The 25,583-nt window shown below is 42.7% G+C and overlaps 1 protein-coding gene across 4 annotated transcripts; it reads left to right on the plus strand.

Annotated features, from left to right (window-relative positions):
• SEPHS1 (selenophosphate synthetase 1) lies at positions 1-25,049 on the plus strand. 4 transcript variants are annotated; one of them, XM_031043964.2, is made up of 10 exons: positions 682-855; positions 1,963-2,069; positions 3,032-3,293; positions 6,406-6,509; positions 11,769-11,876; positions 12,727-12,881; positions 13,664-13,754; positions 16,555-16,654; positions 18,156-18,368; positions 23,694-25,049. In XM_031043964.2, the coding sequence occupies exons 3-10, from the start codon at positions 3,101-3,103 to the stop codon at positions 23,906-23,908; spliced, it is 1,179 nt and encodes a 392-aa protein (XP_030899824.1). In that variant the 5' UTR covers positions 682-855; positions 1,963-2,069; positions 3,032-3,100; the 3' UTR covers positions 23,909-25,049. The 4 variants fall into 4 exon arrangements, with proteins under 4 accessions (XP_033918838.1, XP_030899823.1, XP_030899824.1 ...); XM_034062947.1 differs by lacking the exons at positions 682-855; positions 1,963-2,069 and adding an exon at positions 1-86; XM_031043963.2 differs by lacking the exon at positions 1,963-2,069 and having other exon boundaries at positions 681-906.
• The last annotated feature ends 534 nt before the right edge of the window (positions 25,050-25,583 follow it).

Raw genomic sequence — 25,583 nt, forward strand, 5'->3', positions numbered from 1 at the left:
GAGGGAGCCTGTCGCGCCCGGTGCATTGTGGGACTGGGCTGGGAGTCCCGTTCGCGGGAGGAGGCGGAGGGCGAGGAGGCGAGCCGGTAAGAGGGAGACCTGAGGAGGGAGGGGGGTGCAAGGCGGGGAGATTTAAAGGGGAATTCGCCTCCGCCGTTAACGCCAGGCCGGGCGCGGGGGGCGGCGGTGGTGCGGTGGCGCTGCACGGGGTGAAGGCTGGCCGCGGGCCCCGCCGCCCTCCCTCAGCCCGTCCCCGGGGAAAGGGCGGGGGAAGAGTCTGTGTGGGGGGGTGCGTTTCGGAGCGCTGCGGCCGCTTTAAAAGAATACAGCGCCGGCAGCGGGCGGGTTAAATTTTTCGTCCGCCGACATTTTTCTTTTCCCTCCCTCCTTCCCTCCCCCCTCCCCTTTCCCTTTTCCCTCAGAGCGGCGGGAAAGCGGGGAAGGGGGAGGAATAGGCCTGGGCCCGGCGTCCCGAGCCGCCCCCGCGTGCTTGAACCCGTCCTAACCCGCCCCGCGAAGGGTTAACCCCGCCCCGGTGACACTGTACCTGCGCGCACGTGCGCCCCGCGCCGGGGGCTGCGGGTTCGACCCCCGCCCGGGTGAGGACGGGGAAGCTGTGCGGGACCTGCTCTGCGCTGGGAGCCGGTTGCGTTGCTTCCTCCTAACCCACCCCCCCCCCTCCGCCGCCGCCTCCTCCTCCTCCTTGCCGGCTGCACAAAGAGCAACAGTGGAGTGAAGGCCCTGGGTTGCCTTTAAAGGCAGCGGCTGGGAATTTAAGGTGTCCCTGAGCCATGCCTCCCCGCAGCCCTCCTCGCCGCATGCCGTGGGTAAATGGACGTTACAGTTCCTCGCCATGTAGGTCTCAGGTGGTTGTGTTGCTGTTGCTTGCTTTAGGGTTTGTTTTGGGTAGGTACCGGGCTCCGGTTCTTCCTCGTTCTTCCCCCTGTGCTTTCTTCTCTCTGCTCTTTAGGGAGGCAAGGGTTAAGCTTTAGATTTTAATATTTATCATGTCGTTCTTTTAAAGTAAGAAACATCTGGGTTACGAGGTGTTGGGGGGATGCCTAACGCGCAGAAATTGCATGCTTGCACACTGACAGGAGTTACAAGGAGCTTGGTCTTCTGAGGAAGGTTGCTCCCATGGCAGCCCCCGAATACACAGTTGCATGCAGGTTTATTCACGTCTTCATTGAAAAGTTATTGTGCGCTTGTGGATGTTTTCCATTAAATAAATTCGTCTTGTTTGTTTCAGTATTTGTTTTCAAGGGGGGAAATTGTCTCTTTACAGTCCTCAAGGCTGCAAAAAGTTCTTGGTAGGCTGTGGCCTCTGAATCCTTTCCTATGTAAGTAGGTAGGGGGTGCTAAGCATATTGCAATTAGTAGTTAGATGAGGGGAAAATGTTTCCCTTGTGGGGCAAGCAGCTTTTTATATATTTCTGGAATTAATTGAAATGAAGTGTTAAAAAACAATGAAGAGGGGGTAGGGTGGGAAATCCCCCTCCTTGAACAGCTTTTGTCTCCCTTTTCTGTTGACAGGTTGTTTTCCAGACCCTATCTTCTTTTCTTTTATTGCAAGTGTTTAGTGTCTTGCACTGGAAGACAACAGCAACGAACTGAATTCATTGCTCATCCAAGACACGTTCTTCTAGCTAGAGTTTGGATTACTGCCCGCGCCTGGGCTTTGGAAGATTGGTTTTAAATAAGCACCACACCTCCCAGAGAAGGAGGGAAAGCACCGTAAAGGGGAGTTGAGCTCCACATCAGAAGCTCTAAGGGAGCTTAAAACTTCGATCCCGACAAAGTGTATTCAATAAATCAGTAGACTTAAAGGTTTATGGGACAGATGTACGTGTTACAAGTGATGTACAGTGGAAATCACTTGCACAGTGTGAACATTTTCTTACATATAAAGCAGTTGAATTCAGTGAATACCAGTCACTTGTATTCATTTCTTTTCCTTTTCAGCTTAACCTCATAACGATGTGACCATCAGCATCAGACTTTGTCAGCGATGCTGCTGAGCCCTGTGCTTGTTGTTAGGCAGGACCCTGCTTTCTAAGAAACTCCTACAGGCAGGTTGTTTTTAGTAATTCCTGAAAACTTTTCTGGGAAAGACGACTTGGTTTTTATCACAGCCATCCCTGTTTAGGAGTCAGTGGCTTGGTTAGGCTTCTTATTAGTTTTGGAGTGTGGTGTATGTGAGTCAGAGTGGAAAAACGTTCTAAAATTAGCCATGCATTGTTAAGAATTTTATTAAATGAGTTGCATCAGTGTCTTTTTACATTAACATTTTAATGGGCAATTCTCTATTCTCAGCCCTAAAAAAAGGGCTCGAGAATCAAGAAACTTTTCAACATTTTAATGTCTGCAACTGTGCTAAGAGGTGAACTGGCATATTTGTAGGTAAACGAGTCTGCTTAAATACAGCTTCTTTGTTCTTCCATTACCTGTATTAACAGAACACTGGGATTGTGTTTTCCCCCAAAGAGAACAGGTGTGTTACGGAGTTTTAGCTTCTTGCATCAGGACTGAAGCCAAGCCATGATTTGAAAATCATCTTATTTTTGAAATTAATATGTTAATGTCTAAAATTATGACCTTGCACTGAGCTGAGTACAAACAGATGTCTCTGCTGAGTGTGTTGCAGGATCAGGGTCCAGGTTGCCTTTTGGAAATTGGCCTTGGTGCTCTGGGAACTATAACTTCTTTCATTACCTCTGTGTTAAATGAGGGCACTAAGTGTGTTAAATTCTTTTTAAAATGAAAAACTTATGCGGCGTATCTGGAAAAGAAATCCACTCTGATCCTCCTGGCATAGGCAGAGTTTCAAATGTTGGAAGGTATGAAGAGGAGTCGTTCCTTTGTAGTCTTAGAGAAACGAGTTGTGTGAGATGTGCCCACCTGTCTTCACATGTGAACAATGACACTGAGTGCTTTCTCTTTCTTTTAAACTTTGCTCCATGTGGAAAATGTGTTGTCTTGGAGATCCTAGGAATTTCTAACATTCCCAATTCTTATTTCTATTTCTAATTAGACTGATCAGCAGACAAACTGATCCCGTAGCTCTGGGGTGGAAAAGGCCAGCAGCGTGTGCGAGAGAACCATGTCTGTGCGGGAGTCGTTTAACCCAGAAAGTTACGAACTGGACAAGAACTTTCGGCTGACCCGATTCACTGAACTGAAAGGCACGGGCTGCAAAGTGCCACAGGATGTCTTACAGAAACTGCTCGAATCTCTACAAGAAAACCATTTTCAGGAAGATGAACAGTTCCTGGGGGCAGTTATGCCTAGGTTGGGTAAGTAATTGCTTCTCTAGACATGTTGGGTCAGCTTGGTGACATGATCTCATTTGCAGTTTGTTTAATCAGTTTGAAAAGTGTGTGTTATATGATGTATGCACAGCATCCAGAAGTCTGAAGAGTAAGTCTCGTGTTGTCATTTGTTGGCATCTGGGATACACGAATATTAGCTTAATTATTTAACATCTTGCAGTATGTTCGACTACAAAGACAAATCAGTCAGGAGTGACCATTGTGATAGGCACATGCTTAAGCATTTGTCTCTTCTTCCCTTTCCCCAGCATATGCTTTGCAAACTGGAATTCTGTCATTTAATTTCTGGACTTTTCTATTAATACATTGCCTTTGGAAATTTATGCAATGAATGCAATAAATTTTAAGCTATTAGATGACTCACAGGTGAAGTTCCCCTCTCACTTTCCTCCCTGCTGTTCCTGGGTCAGAGAAAGTGAGCAAGAGAAAAATCTCGCTTCAGCTGACTGGGAGCACATTGTTTCCCAGTTGCTATTTTCCCTTTCAGTCCTTTCCTTGTTCCCCACTCTTTTTGCTTCACCTGTAGAAGATGCCTGGGAAAGGCTGTCTTTCCAAGACCTCTCTGTGCTTGACAGCTTCAGTTTCTCTTTGATATTTGAACAATGATGGAAGCAGTAAGGGAAAACAACCTGCACAAGCCACCTACACAGGGAACAAGGCAAATGGAGGCATTTTGATACCAGTTATTGTACCTCATATTGATAAAGATAAATTAATGTAGATGTGTTTAATGACACTTTCAATTCTATTTACTCAGCCCTACGTATTCAATCTCTGCTTTGCAGCCCAGAATGATTGTTTTTTCCTCAATTTAGGAATGTCAATGTAACATTTATTCTGAGTTATTTAATTATCAACTTAGTGTCCAATAATCTTATTTTAAATTATTTTAATATTGCTAATAGTCTTATTAGCAGGCTAACAGGTTGCAACCCATTACTCTGGTAGAGATTGAATTCATTGAGAGATTAGTAAGGAGCCCATGTTCCTGCTTAAACAATAGGGATCTTTGTATGAAATATCTAAGCAGCAATTGTGTGTGGAGCTGGAGTGGCATTATAATTTAATATTCCCAATGAAGGACACTTCCAGCTTCTTTTATCCCCAGATTGCTATTTAAAGGTTTTTGCTAAATGAAGTTGTTCACAACAGCATTTCAGTTTGGCATGTTATTAAAATTGGTAATAGTTTGTTTTAGATTAATTTATCTAGCTGTTTGTTTTTTTCTTTTACAAACATACAGGATCTAAACAGTAAAGGAACTGCTAATAGATTTTTTTCCAGGTATACAAAAAGGTAAAAAGCAGACTAATGCCATCAATACATAGGTGTGATATTATGTAACAGGAAATCTATTAGTAATAGCAAGTGAAGAGTTCAGTTCTCTTAAAAAATATGCTCTTGTGGTGAGTATTCTCTTAACAGATGTGTCTTTGGACAAGTTTGGTGTGATTTGCCTCTGATGCCTTGTGCATCAGGTATAGACAGGTAACTGCAGCCTGTGCATATGCACAATGCTTTTGAGATGCAGTCAAGAGGGAAATGGCCAGTAGCAAACTCAAGCTCACTTCTGCTAGTTCTGCAAGTGTTACCCAGAGCAATCTTAAATATTGCTGTGAGTATATCTGTCAGTAGGAAACTGAGCTTGATATTAATTCTCAGAACTGTTATGGACCTTGAAATCACTGTTTTCAGTCACCTCTCTAAATAGATTAACTTATTTAGTCCTTTCTTGGTGGGACAGAAATGTAGCCTCAGAAGGACTGTCACAGTCCCTTGGCCTGTGTCAGACAGCACTTCTGCTGTCATTGTGAAAACCTCCCAGTGACATCAGTCTTGCAGCGTTTGTCATGAATAGGTTAACTAAAGGAAAACGGCTCCTATACACAAGCCACTTCTCTGTAACTCCTTACATGCACTTCTCTGGAGACACTGCATCAGTGTGTAATGTGGCTTGATAGCTTCTATGGAGGGTGTGCAACCCTAAATTACTGCTTACAAGCTTCTGTCAGTATCCTTTCTCTTCCTAGGCTAGATCTCCTCTTCCATAGGCAGGAGAGGCGAGATCCTCTAGACCTACATACCTGCTCTCTGGCAGACCTGCTCTGTGTCCTCAGTAGGACTTGATGGAGCAGCTCACTCCATCACTGTACAGCATACCACCAAAGCTTATAGCTTTTGCTAGGTAGTGTGTTCTATTAATCCATGGGGAAAAATGACTGTGTGGCATCTGCTCCCTGAAAACTGGCTGGTTTAAGACCTTTGCCCTGTGAGGTATTCACAGCTTGCTGCCAGCCCAGGGAGGAGGGAAGCTACCTGCTCTTGCCACAGGGATATCGACAGGGAGCCCAGCTCAGGTCGCATGTTGTAATTTGTCACCTTTTGTGCAGGCTCTTGCGTCGCAGCAGATGCCACATGGTTTTAATATTGCTTATTCTGTTTGAACTATCCAGCAGCAGGGTAGAGGCTGTGCTTCATGGTGTGGCTTTCCCAAAGGAGTTTTCCTACCCAGCAGGTCATCTCACAGCCTCTCAGCCTCACAGAAGTAAGGCTTGGAGCTTAGCCAAGTTGCAAAAGGTCCAAGTGGGTGAATCATCTTTCACTGGGGACTTCAGCTGTGACTTGGGCCATTCTTTTTGTTCCTGCTGAAGTAAGGAAATGCCGGTTAGGAGAGGTTATGTCCTTTTAAAACTGTCACTGTGATTTTGTTGAGAACACCTATTGAGTGACAGGAAAACCTATTTGCTTTTGACAGTATCAATGTATGTAGTTCCTCTTAACTTTAAATGTACATACATTCAAGCACAGATGTTCTTAATGCACTATTATTATGCCGCAGAAAAATCAGAACACTGTAGTTCAGCCATTTGCAGTTCTATTCAAGTCAGGAGTTGTCATTTTTTGCTTGGTTTTCCACTTTATTTGTGCTATGTGCTCACTAAGAAAGGAATTTGCCATGTCTGTTTAGGCAGTATTGAGAGTTCTGTTTCACAGACATGTTTTATCTGTTGCTCCTAACAAGAGAACTTGTAGTTAAGAGCAGACTTAACCTCACTGCTGGATTTCTGTCTTGCAGGAATTGGGATGGACACCTGCGTTATTCCATTAAGGCATGGAGGTTTGTCGTTGGTGCAGACGACAGATTATATTTATCCTATTGTGGATGATCCTTATATGATGGTAAGTTGGCTAAACTTAGTTGTTACCGATATGGCTGAGTTGATTTGTGCTTCTCACTTACCAGTCTTATGGCAGTTTTGACCATTTCTTCTAGATGTGCAGTGCTTCCCTGAAGTGTTCAAGGGCAGGTTTGATGGGGCTTGGAGCAACCTGGTGTAGTAAAAGGTGTCCCGGCCCATGGCAGGTGGTTGGAGTTGGGTGAGCTTGAAGGTCCCTTCCAGCCCAAACCAGTCTGTGATTCTAATCGATTAACTGCAGTCTGAGACTTTCCTAAATACACATGAAGAAGGAAAGGCATAGTTTCATCCTGTAATCTTTTCCATGTTGGCCAGGAATGCTGCAGTGCTGCTTTCTATATGTTGAAAGCTGGGAGAACTGCCACTTTTAATTCAAATTTCCCTCCATCTGTTGTTCTGTGGGATTTGGCTTGAAAAAGCCCGGAAAGGGGAAAAGGAGCTGTCTGTGAAGCAGCAGACAGTAAACTCTGCTTATGAGCAGAACCACATTGTAAATGGCTTTTTCTGAGGTTCTGAAACAACCAGGCAACATGTTAGAACTGGAAATGCCTAAATGACAGTAGTTGGCAGTAACACCTGGCAACTTCAGGGTGTTTTGTGAACATCATTTTACCTCTGTCTGCAGATGGTAAAAAGTTGAAAGAACTTGTTGGAAGTTGTGTGCACTTGGACTTTGGTTCCTTTTGTGTCTCTGTTTCATGTAGTTGGCCTCAGTAAAGATTCCTCTTTGATGGTATGTGTGGTGGCGATCAGTATTGACTTGAACAGAAGGTCATGATGAAGCAAGTGAACTTTAAAGGAAGGACTTAGTAAAGCTGTAAAGAATTCTAAAGGAGTTGTTAAATGAAAATTAAGAAATGCTGTAACTCATGCTTCCTGTGGTTTGGATGCAACTCTTGCTTTAAGGCATGCTTTTACTGCTGCTTATGTGATTGCATGCTTTATTTGCTGTAGTTAGTTGTTCCGTGAGACCCATTGGGTAGGTTTTAGACATGCAGTTTAAGATCAGGAGTGACTTTATTTCTTAAGTATGCTTGCCCAGGTGTTGCACACATATGTGAGCCTGGCTCCTTGGGTTTCTGTCCCAGAGGAGCTCTCTTACAGCAAACTGAGCAGACAAGATCTCAGGCTGGCCTCTAGTACAGAGTTTTTGAGCTCACCTGAGAAACCTGATTCAAGTGGCTTGCTTTAATATCATGTGGGAACTTGTCTGGAAAATAATAAATAGATATGTTGTTGGAGAGCTTTGTTCAAATCCATCATCTGAGAAACTCTTTTCTCACCTTGTAACAAAAACTTGTGTGGGACAGTGTGAGAAAGCTGTGGTGAAGGGGGAGGGCTGTTTTGTTTGGAGATGCAAAGCGTTTGAGATGCCCCAGGAGTAGATAAATGAGCCTGTGTCCAGATGAGGTTTAGGGCAGTGTGGCTAGAGTGGAATGTAAGTTTGGCTTTAGTCCAGTTTTAGTAGTTGCAATAAAGTTACAGACTATACTGTGATCCACATGCACCAGCAGCTGTAACTTTGGTATTTTCTAGCTCTCAAGTCCCACTTTTCATTCTTGTCAACATTCATTTTAGTGTGGTGGCTTGTCCTTTCCTAATCTTCTTGTAGATGTGTATTGCTTCTTAAAAGCTAGCTGAGAAGAGATTCTGTCACAAAGCTTGATGACAGCTGCAGTGATGATCCAGCAGGGTTGGAGCTGCTGGATCCTCTACTTGGACTTCTCTGTCTTAGGGACTAGAGTACATGGTGGCAACGTAGATCGTCATTTTCTTGGGTGGACCAACATCAGTCAAATACAGTTTGCCATGGGGTTTAGGGATTGTTGAGAGCAGAGGAATGGTGAGATTTGTGAATTTTGAGTTTCTGTCCAGGCTGTATAAAGGGTGTGCTCTGGAGCCCTCGCTTCAAAACAAGACTGCTGCTGCTGTGCTCCTCCAGCTCCTGGTTTCCCTGTTTTCAGTCTAGATGCCTCCTGACCCATGCTTGTTGTTACCACTCTCTTGTTCTCGTTATCACTCTATGCAGTCCACATGCTGCTCCTTGCTCTTCTACTCTATTTCCTTACCTAGTAAACCTTAGGCTGTTCCCTGGTTTAGAGTCTCTTCCTTTCTCTGTGCACATTGTCTTTAACTGTAGCTCCCTATCTGATCCATCTTTCTAGCTGGGGGATGAGGAGTCAAGGAGGGAATACCAAAAGTCCACTTTCTGGACTCTTAAGCTGTGGCAGAAGGGTGCTGTGGCTGAGGAGGGTAGAACTGCTTGTGGACTCTGCTGAGCTTCAGGTTTCTACTTCAGAAAACAGTCCTCTCTCTCTCATTGCCTGTTCTAAAACAAAGTTCTGCAGTTATGTGCAAAAACCTCTTCCTTCTTTTGCTCTTTCTCTTTGGCTTTGTTCTTGAAAACACTCAATCCATGTTGTGCTAAGTATCTCTAGGATATTCACTTTAAAATCTTTATCCAGCATAGGACTGTTCAGCTGAAATGGGTTGATACTGGAAAAATGAAAAGCAACTGAAAATAGGTTTCATAGGAAGTATCAAGCCTCTGGTAATAGGACCGGCACTGACCTCTGTTGTGGCACCTCAGAGACACCTTCAGAGTACAGGAGCAGGAAACCTTGAGAGTGGACTTCCCCCTCCATTCCAGGAGCCTTCTTGATGCTCTTTTAAGAAGAAGCTCCGCTCCCAACTGGGGGTGGATTTCTCATACTTCATCCTTTGCCCTTAGTTCTTAGTATTGCACATAAATACTTGTGTTCCAAGGGGACCAAGCAAGCAGTAGTGTGCAGGATCCAGCCAGGCTGACCCCTGTTTGTGAATCCTGTTCTGTTTATCACTGCTCAATAGCTGTACATTGTTCCCTCTGCTTCTTCAGCCTCGAGACTTGCACTCTCTGGATTTGTTTCCATAGTGGTTTTGCCAGTTGGCAAAAGCAGTGTTAGGCTGACCTCTGACTACTGGAACGGAGCACTGTTGTCAGTGTGGTTTTAAAAACTTATCTGTCATTCCTAAGAGGGCATAAACCAGCAGTTTGCTTGGTAAATACTGCAGATAGCTGAGAACAGTTTGATAGTCCCCTTCCAGAAAAGGGAAGTGCCAGGCTTTAGTGTTCTTAAACATCTAGAGTTTAACAGCCAATATCCATCAAACCATGCAGTACACAGCTCTCTTGTCTTAATAGCTTAAGATTTAAACGATTAAAACATACTGCAGTTACAAAAGGAAGGGATTCTCCTGATGCCACTGGAAGCTATTGAATTTATAAAAGAAATATGGATTATATCTGTGATTTGCAGGTGTTATTTCATGTCATCAGCAAGTGAGGTAACTGCCTGAAAATACCAATCTCTTTGCAAAACTCCTGGATGTGTGATTAGACTGTAGGGTTTTGGAGAGGGTGGAAATGTGTTTTGATTCAAACCCCACCATTTGTCTATCCAAGTAAAGCATCTTTCTGTAAGCCAAACTGTGTCAAATGAATGTGTGTTTGTTATCAAGGTTCTTTTGCTTCTGAACTTCATGAAAGCACAGATTTATAATGGTAATACCACATGTTGGTTCCAGTTGTGCAGCTGTAAACCTAAACCAGTTTTACTAAAAGTGTATGGAGTTTTCCAGAATAACACAACAGAATTTGTCCTGTATTTTAAAATTATCTTGCCATGCCCTAGGGCTCATTCTGTACCAGAAAGTTCTTTATCTTCATCAGGAAACTTGGTATCTTGTCTGTATTGGGTTTGCACCCCAGTGAACCCTGACTCAGCTCCATTAATGCTGTAAAATTAGAGTAGCTGAGCTCATGTGATACAAGTGATGCCTTCTCAGTCCTGTCAGCTTCATCATGACTTCTTAGAGGAATCTTCAGCACACCAGTTCTGTCTCTTGGCCCAATTTTTCTTAGGGGTGATGCTTACACACATACAAAGAGAGGAAAGGTGCTAGAGCACCTCTGCTATGGAGACAGGCAGAGAGAGCTGGGGTTGTTCAGCCTGGAGAAGAGAAGGCTCCGGGAAGACATTAGATCAGCCCCCAGTGCCTAAAGGGAGGCTATAGGAAATCTGGGGAGGAGCATTTTACAAGGGCATGTAGTGAGAGGATGAGGGGGAATGGCTTTAAACTGAAAGAGGGGAGATTTAGATTAGATATTAAGAAGCTCTTCCCTGTGAGGGTGCTGAGGCGCTGGCACAGGTTGCCCAGAGAAGCTGTGGCTGCCCCATTCCTTTAGTGTTCAAGGCCAGGTTGGACACAGGGACTTGGAGCAACCTGCTCTAGTGGAAGGTGTCCCTGCCCATGGCAGGGGACTGGAACTAGATGAGCTTTAAAGTCCCTTCCAACCCAAGCAATTCTGTGATGCTATGAAAAGTGAACAAAAATGTATATGCTGTAGCAAGATTCAGCCTTATCTTGTCACTTGAGCAAGTGACAGAATAGACGGGTTTCCCTCACTGTACAAGTGGTGGGGGATGGATATGGTCACTCACTCAGTAGCTGTATTTGCTCCTGCATGGTGACAAGGCCAGTTCCCAGGAGCCCTCAGCTCCTCAATCCCCGGCACTTGCTCTCTTTGCAGGCAGCTTCTTAACTGATGTCCTGACAGATAAAACACCCCAGTGTGGCTCTGTGCTGCGGCACAGCTGTATCCTCCAGGAAGAAGAGTACTCTCCTAGAACCATGAGTGTAGACATTGCCTCCAGGGTAGTGCAGAGGAGCAAACAGCTTTCCCTTCAAGTTCCCTGTCTTCTAAGTATTCCAATGCAGAAGAGGTATGACAATGTATGCTTTTTGGATTAGCTCCCTAGCAGTTGTGAATGGTATACAATGATTATCTTCAGTGTGTACTATTCAATAAAATTCCACTGTGCTGGAATAAAATTAATAGAAACATCAGATTAAGTAAACTGAGTTTGTTATCACAACTAGGCTTTGTCAAGCTTAACTTCAGCTTCTCAAATCAGGCAGCCAGCCTAAACTCAGCGTGGGATTCCCAGGTTATGTTGACCAAGACATGGGGTGAATTCTCTCCTTACCTGTAAAGGAAACCAATATCTGCACTTCTAGGTGTGCGCATTGCACAAAATGCACCATACGCCACATCCTTGGCTGGGTTTCTTAATGTGGGAGCGTGTAGAATAAGCAGCTGTCTCAGGGTGCAAACTTATGCTGGGAGTGTTGTTCTTGGCAGGTGTTTGAACATCCACAAAGATTCCTGCAGGTTTATTTTGTCTTTATTTTTCTCCAGGGACGGATAGCATGTGCCAATGTCCTAAGTGACCTTTATGCCATGGGGGTCACGGAATGCGACAACATGTTGATGCTGCTTGGAATCAGCAATAAAATGACAGATAGGGTAAGATTTTCACTACTTTCTTTTGCAGGAAGTCCCAGACAACTGAACATCTTAGAATGTCTTTACCTTCTGTGTATTTTCTCCTCAAAATTTGAAAAATTTGAAAATTCTTAAAGGAGAGATGGTTTTATTGAATGTTTCAGTTCATAGCTTGGGTCTTGTCTCATAAACATTCTGAGGTCACTTGCTAAAGGCTTGTTTTTTTGTGGCATTTTAATATGCTGCTGCTAATACCTTCATGTCCACCAAAATGGGGTGTCTGCCTCCATTGTCAATTCAGGACAATATTGTTCCAGTGCAGCATTTGATTACCAATTCCTCTATCAATTTAGATAGACACTTCTGGTCTGTAACATCACTCTGAAGCAGAAAAAACTGAAATAAAAAAAGGAAAAAAGAAATTGCTTTCTCCTTCCTCATGGAAGTTACATGCATATGTTTTGCTCTAGAAAAAAGGGATGTTTAGTCTTAGATGTAAGTTGATACTTCACTGGTTAGTGGAGGCTAAATGCAGCTTGTTTCAGCTTTGCCTTATTGCATTGCACTGCACTGCTGTGGCTGTACCTGGTTACAACAGCAGGATAGTTGTTCTGAATTTCCAGAACTGATTTCTTTACTTGTATGTGACTTTTTGGAGAATGTTTCTTCAGTGAGAGTGTCTGCTCATTTCTATTACATAGAGCTGTAAAACCATAGCTCTGGGGGTTAAAATGGCCATTTTCAGGAGGCCAGCCTCTTCTTGTCTCTTTCTGTCATGAGTTATTTGGCTGCAGTGATTAAAGCCCTCAACCAGTCTTGAAATGACTAGTACTGCTGTGTATGGAACTCTGACTTCTGTTTTGATCTCTAGGAAAGAGACAAAGTGATGCCTCTAATTATCCAGGGTTTCAAGGATGCAGCAGAAGAGGCAGGAACATCTGTTACTGGTGGCCAAACAGTGTTAAATCCCTGGATTGTTTTAGGAGGAGTGGCCACGACAGTCTGTCAGCCTAATGAATTTATAATGTAAGTTAAATCACTAACAATCAAAGGCACTGGCCTGAAGGGATACAGTAAAAATCCTTTAAATACTATGTTGTGATCTTGTGATCTGTCTCCTGATGAATAAAGCAGTCCCTTCTGCTTGCATTTGTCCGTGGCACTCAAGAGATACCACATCTCGTGTACATATTTGCTTTCTTAAACAGGATGTCCTTTTACTTTTCCCTATCCCCCAGTATCTTTTGATCCTATTCTCCTTTTGACAGGAGAGTTATGCTTCTGACCTTTAAAGGCACTGAAGGCTATTTTTGGACATAAATTTCTGTCATACTTATACATCCATCTTAAACCATCTCCCAGTTACCCTGTTAATGGCTGCAGAGAACTAGAATTGCTGTCTTTACAGCTTTGTGTCCTGTTAACAGTAGCTGATTTTGAATGTCCCACTGTGACATGTTACACTATACAAATGAGTTTGTTCATGATGCTAGTGCTGGTTATCTTATGCCCCAAGTAAGGTCAATCTTTTTCCCTATCCTATCTTAAATCTCCAGTAAACTGAAAGAAAAGATGTAATGTCATGTGTCTGACTGCAAACGTTGTATTCCAAGAAAGATTAGCACTTGTTTGCAGCATTTTGCTTAATAATGTGCATGGCAATGAATCGCAAAGGGTAATCCTGCCATTAGTCAGTTTATCTGTGCAACAAGATACATGGGTCTGTGAAAACATAACTATCAGCACTTATTCCTAATAACGTGTATGAATCTCACTATGTAATTGATACATGAATTCTTTGTTTTCAGGCCAGACAATGCAGTGCCAGGAGATGTGCTTGTATTAACTAAACCCCTGGGAACACAAGTGGCTGTAGCTGTCCACCAGTGGCTAGATATTGTGAGTACACTGTAAAAAAAGAACTAGGGAAGAGGGGTGTGAGTTAAGGGTGACCTTCATCAGTCCCTCAAAATGGCAAAGTTCAGCAGTGTAATAAGTACACTGAGGGGGAGTGATCTACCACGTCTTTCTCCTCCTTCCTCCTCAATGTCTCAGCCTGACCTGCTTATATACAAAGTTCCTTTGGAATCAAGGCAGTTTGTTGTTTTGTGCTTAGTGAGCCAGTCTTAATTGCATCTAATTCTTAGTTCTCAAGCATTGCTGTAATAAACAACATTGTTTATCAACAGAACAACAGACTGGCACCCTGGGTAAAATTATGCCCTCCTTCACCTGCTAAAGTAATTGGCAAAAGCTTATTTATGGCAATTAGGCCAAGATTGCTGTCTGTGTTCATGGGCTTTCTGCCTCTGTATGTGGAAATGTATCTATGTTTCACATGTATTACCCTGTGCATTCAGTAAGAATATTTCTAGCAGCATTATGTATATAGACATACTTCCATCTGTTACTTCAGGCAAAAATGTAACTACTGAACTGAAAAGTGACTGCAAAATTGGCATCTGCTTATGTTGTCTGGCTCCCAGTTATGTGTCTCCAGGATGAGAACTGCTCAGTTTACACTTTAAAAAGATCCATCTTTTCTACTTTTGGGACTACTGAGCCAATAGACTGGCAGAGGAGTGAGCTGGAATCTAGTTTTGGCAGTCAGCCACTACATTGTCGTATGAATTCTAATTACACAGCTTGTGTTGGCAAAAGTGGGAAAGAACCAGCTTAAACTCTCATTGAAGTCTGAAGTGTGAGCAACAAGAAAAAGTCTTTTTCTCCTTCTCCATAGGGCCTAGCCTGGCAATTCTGACCTCAGCAGAATCCTGCATTTTCCTATCAGATATAAAGATCAGGGCCTCAGATAATCTTGATATGAAAATGAAGTGAAAGAACAAGACACCAATTTTACAGTATGTTTTCTGGCCATAATCTTCTTAACATATGTGTTATTGTGCTGACAAAGAGACTTGCAAATTAAGGACATTCTGAATTTCCACATATTTCAAGTACTTTTAATTTCCTTGACTGTCAACCAGAATCACCTTCTGGTCTGAAAAATGAGGACAAGGAAATCAATCTTCTTATTACATGTAAACAGAATATATCTTTGATTGTGGTAGGAAAATCTCTGAGTAGCTGTGCTGCCTTTTCTTTGGCTTTGTTCTGTGAAAGAGTAGGGAAAGTTAAACTAGAATTACCCATCACAAATTCACCCATAAATCAGGTTTTGATAGGGAATTTGACATGGTATCAAAAAGTATGTGGGAGAAGGTCCATAATACAGCAAGTTTTTGTATAGGCAAGAAAGAAAAACTGGAGTGTAGAGAGATGTGGCTGCAACACAAAAAACAAACACCAAAATGACCTAAAAGCTGAGGTTTTTAACCAGAGCAGTAGCGAATGAGTTCCCGGTAACAAGTGCAAGGAAGATCCATAAGGAAGCAAAACTTACCCTCCTTGCTTGGTGGCTGCCAGCATTACTGCAGTCAGGCCCCAGCTGTGTTCCTGGCAGCAGCTGTAGGGTGCAAAGGAAGAGACTGCAAAGAGTATGCAGAGAGCTGGGCCCCATTGAGGGCTGGGTTAGGGATGTGCTGGAGGTGATGGAGCTGTTCACTGTGGTTTCAGCTGCCAGGCTGATGATCTGGATTGATTCAGCTGGGCCACAGATGGGAACTGGCATCCATTTGCCTTTTCCTCTTTCTGCTAAAAAGCAAGATAGTGCTTGCTGTGCTGTGCCCCTTCAGAAAGGGTTCTACAGACCCTTCTCCTTTGGAAATCTAAGCTTGCTTTTACAAGTTGTTTAGGGATTTTCATGAACTTTTCTGCCTTTGTTTTCTTTTTACTAACCCAAGAATGTAATTGCTATAGTGGAGAGGAGTTGTAATTTGTATCTTACCAGCCTCCACCTTCAGTTCTGCTTCAACCTCATTTGTGATATCTATGGAATGGCCTTGTGGCTTCAAACATCCTATTCTTACTTACCTCTAGCTCTCTCTTACTTTATTTCCATTGCAAAAGAAAAAGCAAATTAAACAAGTTTGTAGTATTGCTTCTAACAGTTAAATGGTTACTTTGTTTTGTTCTGAATCTGAGATTACTTCAGGGTCCAGTGAAACAACTGTCCTTTATAAAGGTACCTATTCCTAAATTGCTCTGAGACCCTTTTGGGATGAAAAGCTTGATGGAGGCTTGAATCCATACAAGACACCAGAGAACAGGTGGAAGGAGATCCTGGTATTAAACTGTAAAGGAAGCTTATGAAACTCCCTTAGTCCTAATTCACTAGAGCAATTACATCCTGCCTTAGCATGCATTCCTCAGACCTGGACTTGTGGATGTCAGTGGCCTTTCTTGATCCAGATGGGAGATCAAGAATTTTTCCTTAAAAGCCCAAGAAGCCAAAGATTACAGGTCTGAACATCGGCCACAAAGTTCTGTTCACTTGGCTGCCAGAAAGTTGCTTTGAAGAAGTTCTTTGCCCTGGGGTAGGGTATTCAACTCCTCTCTGCTGCTGAAAGCTTAGTGCCTAATTGACCTTTCAATTCACTTTGCTTAGGAACAGCAGAGTAAAGCACCACCTCTGACTGATGAACCTTTGCCCCTCTTTGAGTTAAAAAAACCCCAAACATTTAGCTGAGTAAAAAAAAAAGTACATTTTGGCTGAAGGGATATTTTTTTAAGTGGTAAAGGTGTATTTTAAAATACATATCTGCAAATCTAAAAGAATAATCTTTATTTCGTCCATTAGCCAGAAAAGTGGAATAAAATCAAACTAGTGGTAACGCAAGAAGATGTAGAACTAGCATACCAGGAGGCGATGATGAATATGGCACGACTGAACAGAACAGGTAAGAAGAGAGGTGTGTGTTGGGGAGGCAAATGGGAGATGGGTTTATTCAGTTCCAGACTTAATTCCATTTCACTGGCACAGGGAAGTGTGACACAGCCACTTCATCCCCTCTGCCCCATCGTTCTGTTTAGTGTTTGTGAAGCAAGCAATTTAAAATCAAACACCCTCTTTTAATTACACAGCAAAACCACAAGTGCTGCTGGAGATGATTATGACTCATGTGAGTGCTGCAAGTAACATCCCAGTGAGTTAGAGGATGTTTTAAAGGGCAGTATATTGGATTTGTTCCTTATTTTCTGAGCCTGGAGATCTTGTGAGGCCTGATTGGAAAAATTCAGAATAAAAAAGGCAAAGCTTTTCAGTTTTGTACACTTCAATTTAAATTACTGCTTTTTAATTTTATTATGTCATGTGCTTCCCAAAGTGTGGAATATGTAGCACACGGTTGTTGGTGGGTTTTGGAGTTTTTCTCTTCTGTTTTTGTAGGTATTTGTGTTGTTCTGTTTGTGTGTTTGTTTCTTTTAAGTTTGCTTTTATCCTGGAAATTTTAATCCAGGATTTTCCTTCTTTGTTCAAAGTATCCTTGGAGGAGTGGAGAATTGAACTAGGCGTTTCCTTACTTCTCAGTTGGAGGAACAGGGATAGTGAAATAGCTCTTCTCCCATTTTATTCAGTTTTCATTTGGCATTTGTTGTCATGCCACTGGTTTTTCATTCTTTCTCTAAGTCTCCTAGGACAAATAAATGACCAGGATTGTCTTGTAGAAAAGAACTGGGGTCCTACTCACATATACAAAAGCAGCAAAGAAGGGCAAAACATTATTGGTTTTGTTTTGTCCACTTACTCTTGTCAGGCACCTTTAACAACACTTAAACATTTTAAACTGGAGCCATTGTCCTTTATGCAGAGGTGCTCTTCTCCCACCCAGGGCTCTGTAGCTTCAAATGCCTAGGAATTCCATGAATGCATAGATGGGAAGCTGGGGCCCTTCTCTCAGAACCTGCAGAATTTGATCTTAAGCTTTAAACTCAAGTGTTCAGAACTTAAGTTCTGATGTGATGGTTTTATGAAGTGGCAGGGGAAGAGATGTGAGAGAGCTGAATCAGGAATAAACCTGGTCCTTGCCCTTACTGAAGCAAAGCTGAGCTCAGAATCTTGCTGGCTTTCAGCTCTGAATCTGCAGCAAACCCCTGGTTCTATGTGCTAATACATATTAGTAGCACATGTCTAAAGGAGCATGCTCATAAATATAACTGCAGTGCTGGATTTTCAGTATGATTTAATACCTCAAATACAAATAGATTTTTTTTTATGGGTTAAATCAGTATTGGTGAACTACAGTTCCCTTCAACCATGATTTCTTACTTTATTAATTTAAACAGTAACCCAGTTTGAATTAAAGGTACGCAACTTCATTGAAACTGCATAAAGTTGTTGAAGCATTGCTTTGCCTGATAACTTTCTCATTTGGTTTTGTTTTTCCTCTCCCTCTCTTGTAGCTGCTGGACTCATGCACACTTTCAATGCACACGCAGCTACAGACATCACAGGGTTTGGAATCCTTGGACATGCACAGAACCTTGCCAAGCAGCAGCGAAATGAGGTGTCCTTCGTTATTCACAACCTTCCTGTTCTTGCTAAGATGGCTGCTGTCAGTAAGGCTTGTGGAAATATGTTTGGCCTCATGCACGGGACTTGTCCAGAGACTTCAGGTAGGTGACACTTGTACTACCCTCTTCCTTCCCTACACCTCCACATTAGAATTTAGTAACTTTACAAAGTACAAACCATGTGTTTTGCATTCAAAACCACAGTTGGTTTGGCATACAGCCAAGCTAATGAGCATTATTAGCCACACAACTCTCCACAATGCATTTGTTCAGTCTAACTTCCAAACAACCATTCTATTCTGAATGCCTTCTGCTTCCTTGTGAAACACTATTACACAGACTCTTGCTGTATCTAGAATATTTGGCAGTTAGAGGTTAGTGATGATTCTGAATTCTTTTAAAACCTGATTTTTATATTAGCTGTTAACTCCAGAACAACAAATAGTTGAAATTCCCAGCACAGCTGACAGGCTTTTTTCCATGGTAAAGCCACCTGCAGCCAGATGAGTATGGGTTTGGTTCTCATTATGAAAATGTGTGAAGTTTAGTGCTGAATGGACCAGTCTTTGTGACTGAGGGCTTCTGTTCGCAGCATACAGACACCCAAGAATATAGATTTTTCTCCCTTATATTTATGAAATCTGACATTAAGGGACTGTGACTGGCAGCAAAGAAAAGAGAAATAATTTGTTCTCTGATCTACTCATTTCACTTGAGTTCTCCATTTAAAAGTGTTGCCACTCACAACCTGATTCTGTGACAATGAATACAACACTGAGAATCGGGCTATGGACAAACAGTTAAGCCACCATCAGGTGGTAAGAACTTCTGGTGGGTTAGAGGTTGCCCTATTAGTGTAGGCCACTTTGCTGTCTGGCTTGATGACTGTCTTCTCCTGGAAGCGTCTATACTTTCCCTTGAATCTTTTGTCCTATTATTTTTTTTTCTTGTTTAATCTCGCTTCTTTTGGGGAAATGGAGGCAATGTAGCAACAAATCTGTCTTTTTCTCTTATCTCAGTTCCCCACCCTCTTCCTGCTCTCCAAAAGTATTATCCAAGTTCTCTGCAGCTCACAACTGAGGGGGCCCCTTGAAGCAAAACAGTCTGAAGATCTGGAAAGAAGCATCACAGTGAGAGCCATAAACTTCCCCCCAGTGAATACACAACTTACCAGGATCTGCTGAACTGTTCCTTAGCCATCTGTGTTTAAACAGGCATTCAGTCCTACAGAGACAGTGTGGCTCAGATGATATGTAATAGGATATGGGATGTGAACCCTTTCAACAGTTCAAATCCAGTGTCAGTCAGCAGGGACCAGAAATATCTGGTGGCACTTTGGCAAGCTGTGTCAGTACAGTTGGTAGTACTAGACAGATTCTTACTACCCAGGAGCCTACACAACCAGAGTGCTAGTAGCATTTGGTATTTGTTGCAAGGAGTCCAAAGCATAGCATGGGCACAGACCTGGGATTGCAAGATGCTCTTTCCAGATGAGTGGCTGTGGCAGAGGTTTGTATGGGAATGGTTATGGAATGCTGGAGTCTTCAGAGCTGCCCATCCTGCACCCTGGGGATATCCAGTTCTGTCTTTCCACTGAAGGAATATAAAGCAGCGTGGATGTCTGCACTGCTGGCAGAATACTTGGAAGTGGAAAACAGTTGACTTCAGAATTTCTTCTGGGACTGAGCAGGAGGTGTCTTTGAAATGCTGACAGGTTTCAACATAGATGCTGATGGGAAAACCAGGACATATCTGGTTATTTGTGAACTTTGGGTGCCTCAAAACATGTATATTTGATTTCATCACAGTGCTGCATTTCTCGCATTAGAGGTGGCTGGAGGGATTTGTTACAGGGCAGTGTCTGCCAAGTGTTAGACAGATCCATAGCCACGTGGATGCAATAGCTCTGCTCTGAAAGCTCTGTAAGTGCATTCCCATAGGCTTTCAGCTTATGCTGGATAGCCTGACACATTGCAGCAATGTGTTAGTTTGGGCACAGTGTGCTGGGATGGCTCCTTAGCACTCAGACCTGGGCTGTTAACACACTTCATGTCCTGGGGTTGATTTACATGAAGCATCTGCCTCGCTGTGCCTGTATACTCAGTTGTGAGGATGCCTTCTGGGGGAGCTGCTCAGGGCTGCTCATACCACAGTACACGTATACTCTTTCTCTATTGGCTTAAACTTCCAGAAATGTTGTCTGTGGCTTCTGTATCTGGGAACAGATGTTTTTCAGCAGTGGGAAGGCAATGAGAAATTTACTGGAAAACAGTTTGGATGTTAAGACTCTTGTGTGTTTTTTTTCCCAGTGCACATTTGCTGGGCACCTGTTGACAAAAGTCAGTGTTGGAAAGATCTATGATCTGTTCCATCCTTCAGACACTCTTGCTTATGATATTTTCTTCAGATTGCCATTTTACATGATTTTACACTCTCTTTTAGGTAATTCTCTGGCAATGGCTAAAGCTGCGGTCAGGCAGTTTGTTTCAGAAGAATTAGTTCTGACTAATTTGCAGAAACAAGTTAGAGTTACTGTGTGGGGTATTTATGCATGTGTGTATTTTTGTCAGTCCTGATAACTTCAGAAGCTGTTGAATGGTGTCAGCCACCTTTTTTAGTGTAGTAGAAGTATCTCAGCAACTTGGTGTTTGTGCCAATTTTGTGGAAATAGGCAGATGGGTAGAAAAGAAGGGCTGTGGTAGTGCCTGACAAGAGGCAAGGAATTATCTCATCCTTTCATAAGCCACTGTGGGAGGAAGCCCTTAGTAAGAGCAAGGATACTTGGTTTCAATTGTATGTTGTTTTTGAAGTCATCAGTGTCCACTCCCCTGCTTGCTGTTAAACCAGCAGTGTTCAAAGCCTCTTACCCAAAAAAAACTTTCATTTTTAAAAGTAAGGTAAATGAGTGCAGACACCAAATACCTGCATCCTTCCAGCCCCCAAAGGCAACATGCAGCCAGCTCTCAAATTGCCACAGCCATTCATGTGTTCAGTCTACAGCTCATGTGCTTTGTCTTCAGCAGTGGCTGATGCAGACCTTCGAAACGTGGCACCATGAACTGCTGCTTGCTTCAGTGCAAGTGCCACTGAGGCTTCATTTTCCAAAGGTAACAAACTCCCGATGGGTTTGACCTTGCACTAGTGAAGACTTCTTGTAGTTGTCCATAGGACAAAACCCAGGGCAGCTGGGAACACCGGTAATGTAGGCTAGACTACATAGTGCAATACCTTAAGGACTTACCCGAAGTGTTAAAGAGACTGGTCAATTTAGCAGAAAAATAATTAGAATCCCTACATACAGGAATCCTATTGCCCATTGAGAGTAGCCCATATCCTTTAATAAGGGTTATTGGCCAAACTGTGGGATGCAGTCAGCACGTGGGAAGTGATTCTTGATTGAAAACTGGGATTTTGTGCATTTTTTCTGACCTTGCCAAAGAATGTTAACAGGGTATGTGTACAAGTGATGCAGATCAGCAGGAAAAGCACATGTGGTGAAAACATAATGGAGTGAAGGTTACTCTTGTGTTCTTTCTTGCTTCCTTTTTCACCATACTTCTGTTCCTCTCTTCTGGCTAGTTAGTACCTTCTCTGCACTACCACTTGTAAACCTCTTCCCTGATTCACTTGCACCACAAGTTTACCTTCAATTTGATTTAGAGCCTTCCATGGCAGTGGTACATAATTCCTTTGCAATCAGTTTGTCTGTTGCACCTGGAGTACCTTAAATATTGTCTTCCAAGAGAGAGGCTTTTTTTTTCTGGTTGGCACAGCCATTTGCTTCATATAGAACCTGAAAAATAACTGTCACAGCTCCACACACCCTCGTATATAATTCTCATGTTCAGTAACTGCTTATTCCTCACAGTGTCTACCGAGAGGACTGTTTGCTTGGAAAAGCAAAATAAAGGTGCCCAAGGTGATGATAAGCTGTCCAGGGGCCACAGAGGAGGAGGTGGCACCCAGCTTAAGGTGGCTGGCTCAGCAGGTGCCCTTTCACCCCCAGGATTGGCTCAGAGCCAGTGGCACTGTTCGTGTTGCTGGCTGATGCCCATCTGCCCTTTGCCCTGACCAGAAGACTTGGGGTCAAATAACTCCTTAAGAGTAAGCAAGGGTCAGCATGTGCCCAAATTCCTGTTTGTGTAAATGTTCTCTCTTGTCCAAGTTCTTCAGTGTTTTACAATTGAAGAGGGTAGTTTAACATCCCTTACAAGAGGCTACTGTCTGTCAGAATATAGCAGTGTATAGACATGTGCTGTGCTATGCTTTGAGCTTTAGAGTTACAGACTGGTTTGGGTTGGAAACGATCTTAAGATCATCCAGCTCCAACCCCTGTCATGAGCAGGGACACCTTCCACTAGAGCAGGTTGCTCCAAGCCCCTGTGTCCAACCTGGCCTTGAACACTGCCAGGGATGGGGCAGCCACAGCTCTGGGCACCCTGTGCCAGCGCCTCAGCACCCTCACAGGGAAGAGCTTCTTCCTAAAATCTAATCTGAATCTCTCTTCTTTCAGTTCAAGTTAAACTCTAATTAGGCATCTGCAGATGAGATCACTGCTCTGCATTTCAGTTTTTCACATGTTTGCAACATACCATAAATGTAAAAAAGGGATGGAGAAAAGCAGGATTCTGTTGTAATAAAGGGCAGCACCAAAACACTTAATGATGTGGTCAGAGCCTCCTGCAAGTCTGTGCCAGAGCTGCCAGTGAAACTCATTCTGTCTAGTAAATGCACTTGCCAAGCTGCCTGTTTCAGTGCTCTTGGGTTTTGGAATAGAAGCATTGTTAGGTTTAACAACTGAATGAGGAGCTTGCTCTTTGGTTATTGTGCTGCTTCTGAAAAACATTCAGTAGGAAATCAAATATTATTCAGTTGTCTCAGAGGAAAAAATCTTATGGGAAAGGCTAAAAAAGGTTAGAAAAGTCTCAAAGGGGTCAAAAGGGAGCTCTGGATCAAGCCTGCGTTTCATTTTCTCTTTCTTGCCTTCTCTGGTAATAGTCCCTACTCTGCTGAATAGTTTCACTGTGCGCAAGAGCATTGCTTGCAGAATCAGCTGCTACCAATATGTGCCTATAGGTGTCTGAAGATGACCTTTACCCAAAATGCTTCTGTGCAGAAGCACTTTGCAGTGCCTCTGTTGGAAGTTCACAATGCTGATGTTGTTTCAGTATGTCATTTGTTGGCACCAGTAGGGTGTCCTTTTGCCAACATCTTTTGTGTGTGTTTGGCTTCATTTACATAGCCACTAAAAGTGAATCCAGGCACAAACCTCTTTCTGTAAAGCAGGAGCTCAGACTTCCACCATTGTCTTTTCTTGGAGTCTGACAGACTGAAGTCACCCAGGTGCTTGTCAAAAGAGGGATCTGGCAGGTCAAGGTTAAAATACTTTGCAATCAGACTACTTAATACTCTTGTTTACCTTCACAGGAGGCCTCCTCATCTGTTTACCACGAGAACAGGCAGCACGTTTCTGTGCAGAGATCAAGTCCCCAAAGTACGGCGAAGGCCACCAAGCATGGATCATCGGCATTGTAGAGAAGGGCAACCGCACGGCGCGGATCATCGACAAGCCTCGGATCATTGAAGTTGCGCCTCAGGTGGCCACTCAGAACGTGAACCCCACACCTGGTGCCACCTCTTAATGTAGATGAAATGGCTGTTTTGTTTTTAAATAGATCTATTCCTTTATCATCCTACAATTTAAAGAACTGTAAAGAGAAAAGAAAACTTGTGTCTGCACATCTGGTGGCCTTTGGTCAGTTTATGAGTGGATACAATTAATGAAATAAAATCCATTGCCTTTTTTTCCTGTTACATTAACTGAAGATGCACCTAATCTTGAGGCAGCTTCTGAGTTGAGAATTATATTGTTATCCAATACTGTTGATTCATTTTGAATCTTTAGACACTTATCTCTTGCCGCATAGGCTCTTTTTAAAGGTGCTTTCACGTAGCACAGACATTACCGGTAGTAGTGTCAAATAGCAGTTTGTGTCCTTTCATTATATGTATATTTATCATAAGTCTAATTTTGATGCCTTGAGTGATATTCCAGAAAGGCAATAAATTGAGAAGCGACACCATGGGTATACCCAGTAGAAGGAGGGTTGCATGATTACATTCAATCTTTGATTTTTATTTCTATTTCTTTTGGGTTTTGTTGGTGTTGTTCCTTAAGGTTTAGTCTTACCAAGAGCATCCACAACCCTGGACATTGCTTGGTAGTGCACTCTCTTTAAACCAGCACGTGCTGACTTTGCATGGATAGCACTTCAGAGTAGAAGGAGTCAGTTTCTAACTTTATTATTTGTAGACCTGACAATATTTACTGTATTATCAATGATTTTGTTTTCTTTCTTGAGAGTAAGGAAAAAAGAATTCTTTCTTTCTTTTGCAATGTGATTGGATGTGCTATAGTGCAACAAAGGTTTTTGCAGACCAAAAGGAGGTTCCTGTATAATATTCATTTACAAGTCACTATATAAATAACTACACAAATAATTTTTAAATATAATCAAACTAAAATAAACCTCTGTTCTGTGGATGGTAGTGTTTAATACATTTTATATTTTGTATAGTGATTACCAGCCTTCTTTTTTTGTTCTTCCTTTAAAATCAGCGGTGGTTTAGTATAATTCCTTAGTATTATTTTATTCTTTGCTCAGATACATTTTTCTGCACGCTTTTTGTGATCTGTGTTTAAAATCTACATTGCCAACATTGCAGCTTGGACTTTAGCTTGTTATTCAAAATAAATATTTAATTTTTTTTATTGCTCTTGTAGAAGTGCATCAACTTTTTTGCTTCCTACCTGAATGATGGACTGGAAAGAGGAGAGTTCCTTAGGGGGTTTATTTGATTGCAAGTGTAATTATATTGATAGTTGTTGTTTCTCCTTTGATCACATCTGCAAGCTGTGATGACCAGTGGTAATCTGGAGTATCTCCCTCCTGCATGCCAGAGCTGGGGGCAGGCAGGTTATCTTCAAGTATGTTATCCATTTTATTTGGTTTATTTTACTTATCAGCGTAAAGCATGCAGCGGTTCTGAATTGTTCTGCCAGACAAGGGGTTGAGAGCAGCCCTGGGAGTGGAACAGATGCTGAAACCCAGCTTTCCCCAACAGCAAGAGGATCTTAGATAATGGTTACTGGTACCAGCAAGTTACAGGGGCTTCTGTTTGTGAAAAGTGAGTCACTAGAGATGAACCAGTCCAGACACTGAGCAAAGTTCACAGCTCCAGGCTTACTCCTGTGACAACTGGCAACCATGGCTCATTTCTCTTCCACTCGTGTTCTCAGCAGGTATCCCTTGCAAA

This window comes from Melopsittacus undulatus, chromosome 5 (assembly GCF_012275295.1).
Source record: "Melopsittacus undulatus isolate bMelUnd1 chromosome 5, bMelUnd1.mat.Z, whole genome shotgun sequence".
Classification (NCBI taxonomy): Eukaryota; Metazoa; Chordata; class Aves; order Psittaciformes; family Psittaculidae; genus Melopsittacus; species Melopsittacus undulatus.

What these genes read in the sequence shown, in the direction of transcription:
- SEPHS1 (XM_034062947.1), top strand. Translation starts at nt 3,101, where the DNA reads ATGTCTGTGCGGGAGTCGTTTAACCCAGAAAGTTACGAACTGGACAAG. An exon ending in CAGCCTAATGAATTTATAAT is followed by an intron (nt 12,882 to 13,663) that starts GTAAGTTAAATC and finishes CTTTGTTTTCAG; the next exon opens with GCCAGACAATGCAGTGCCAG. An exon ending in GGCACGACTGAACAGAACAG is followed by an intron (nt 16,655 to 18,155) that starts GTAAGAAGAGAG and finishes CCTCTCTTGTAG; the next exon opens with CTGCTGGACTCATGCACACT.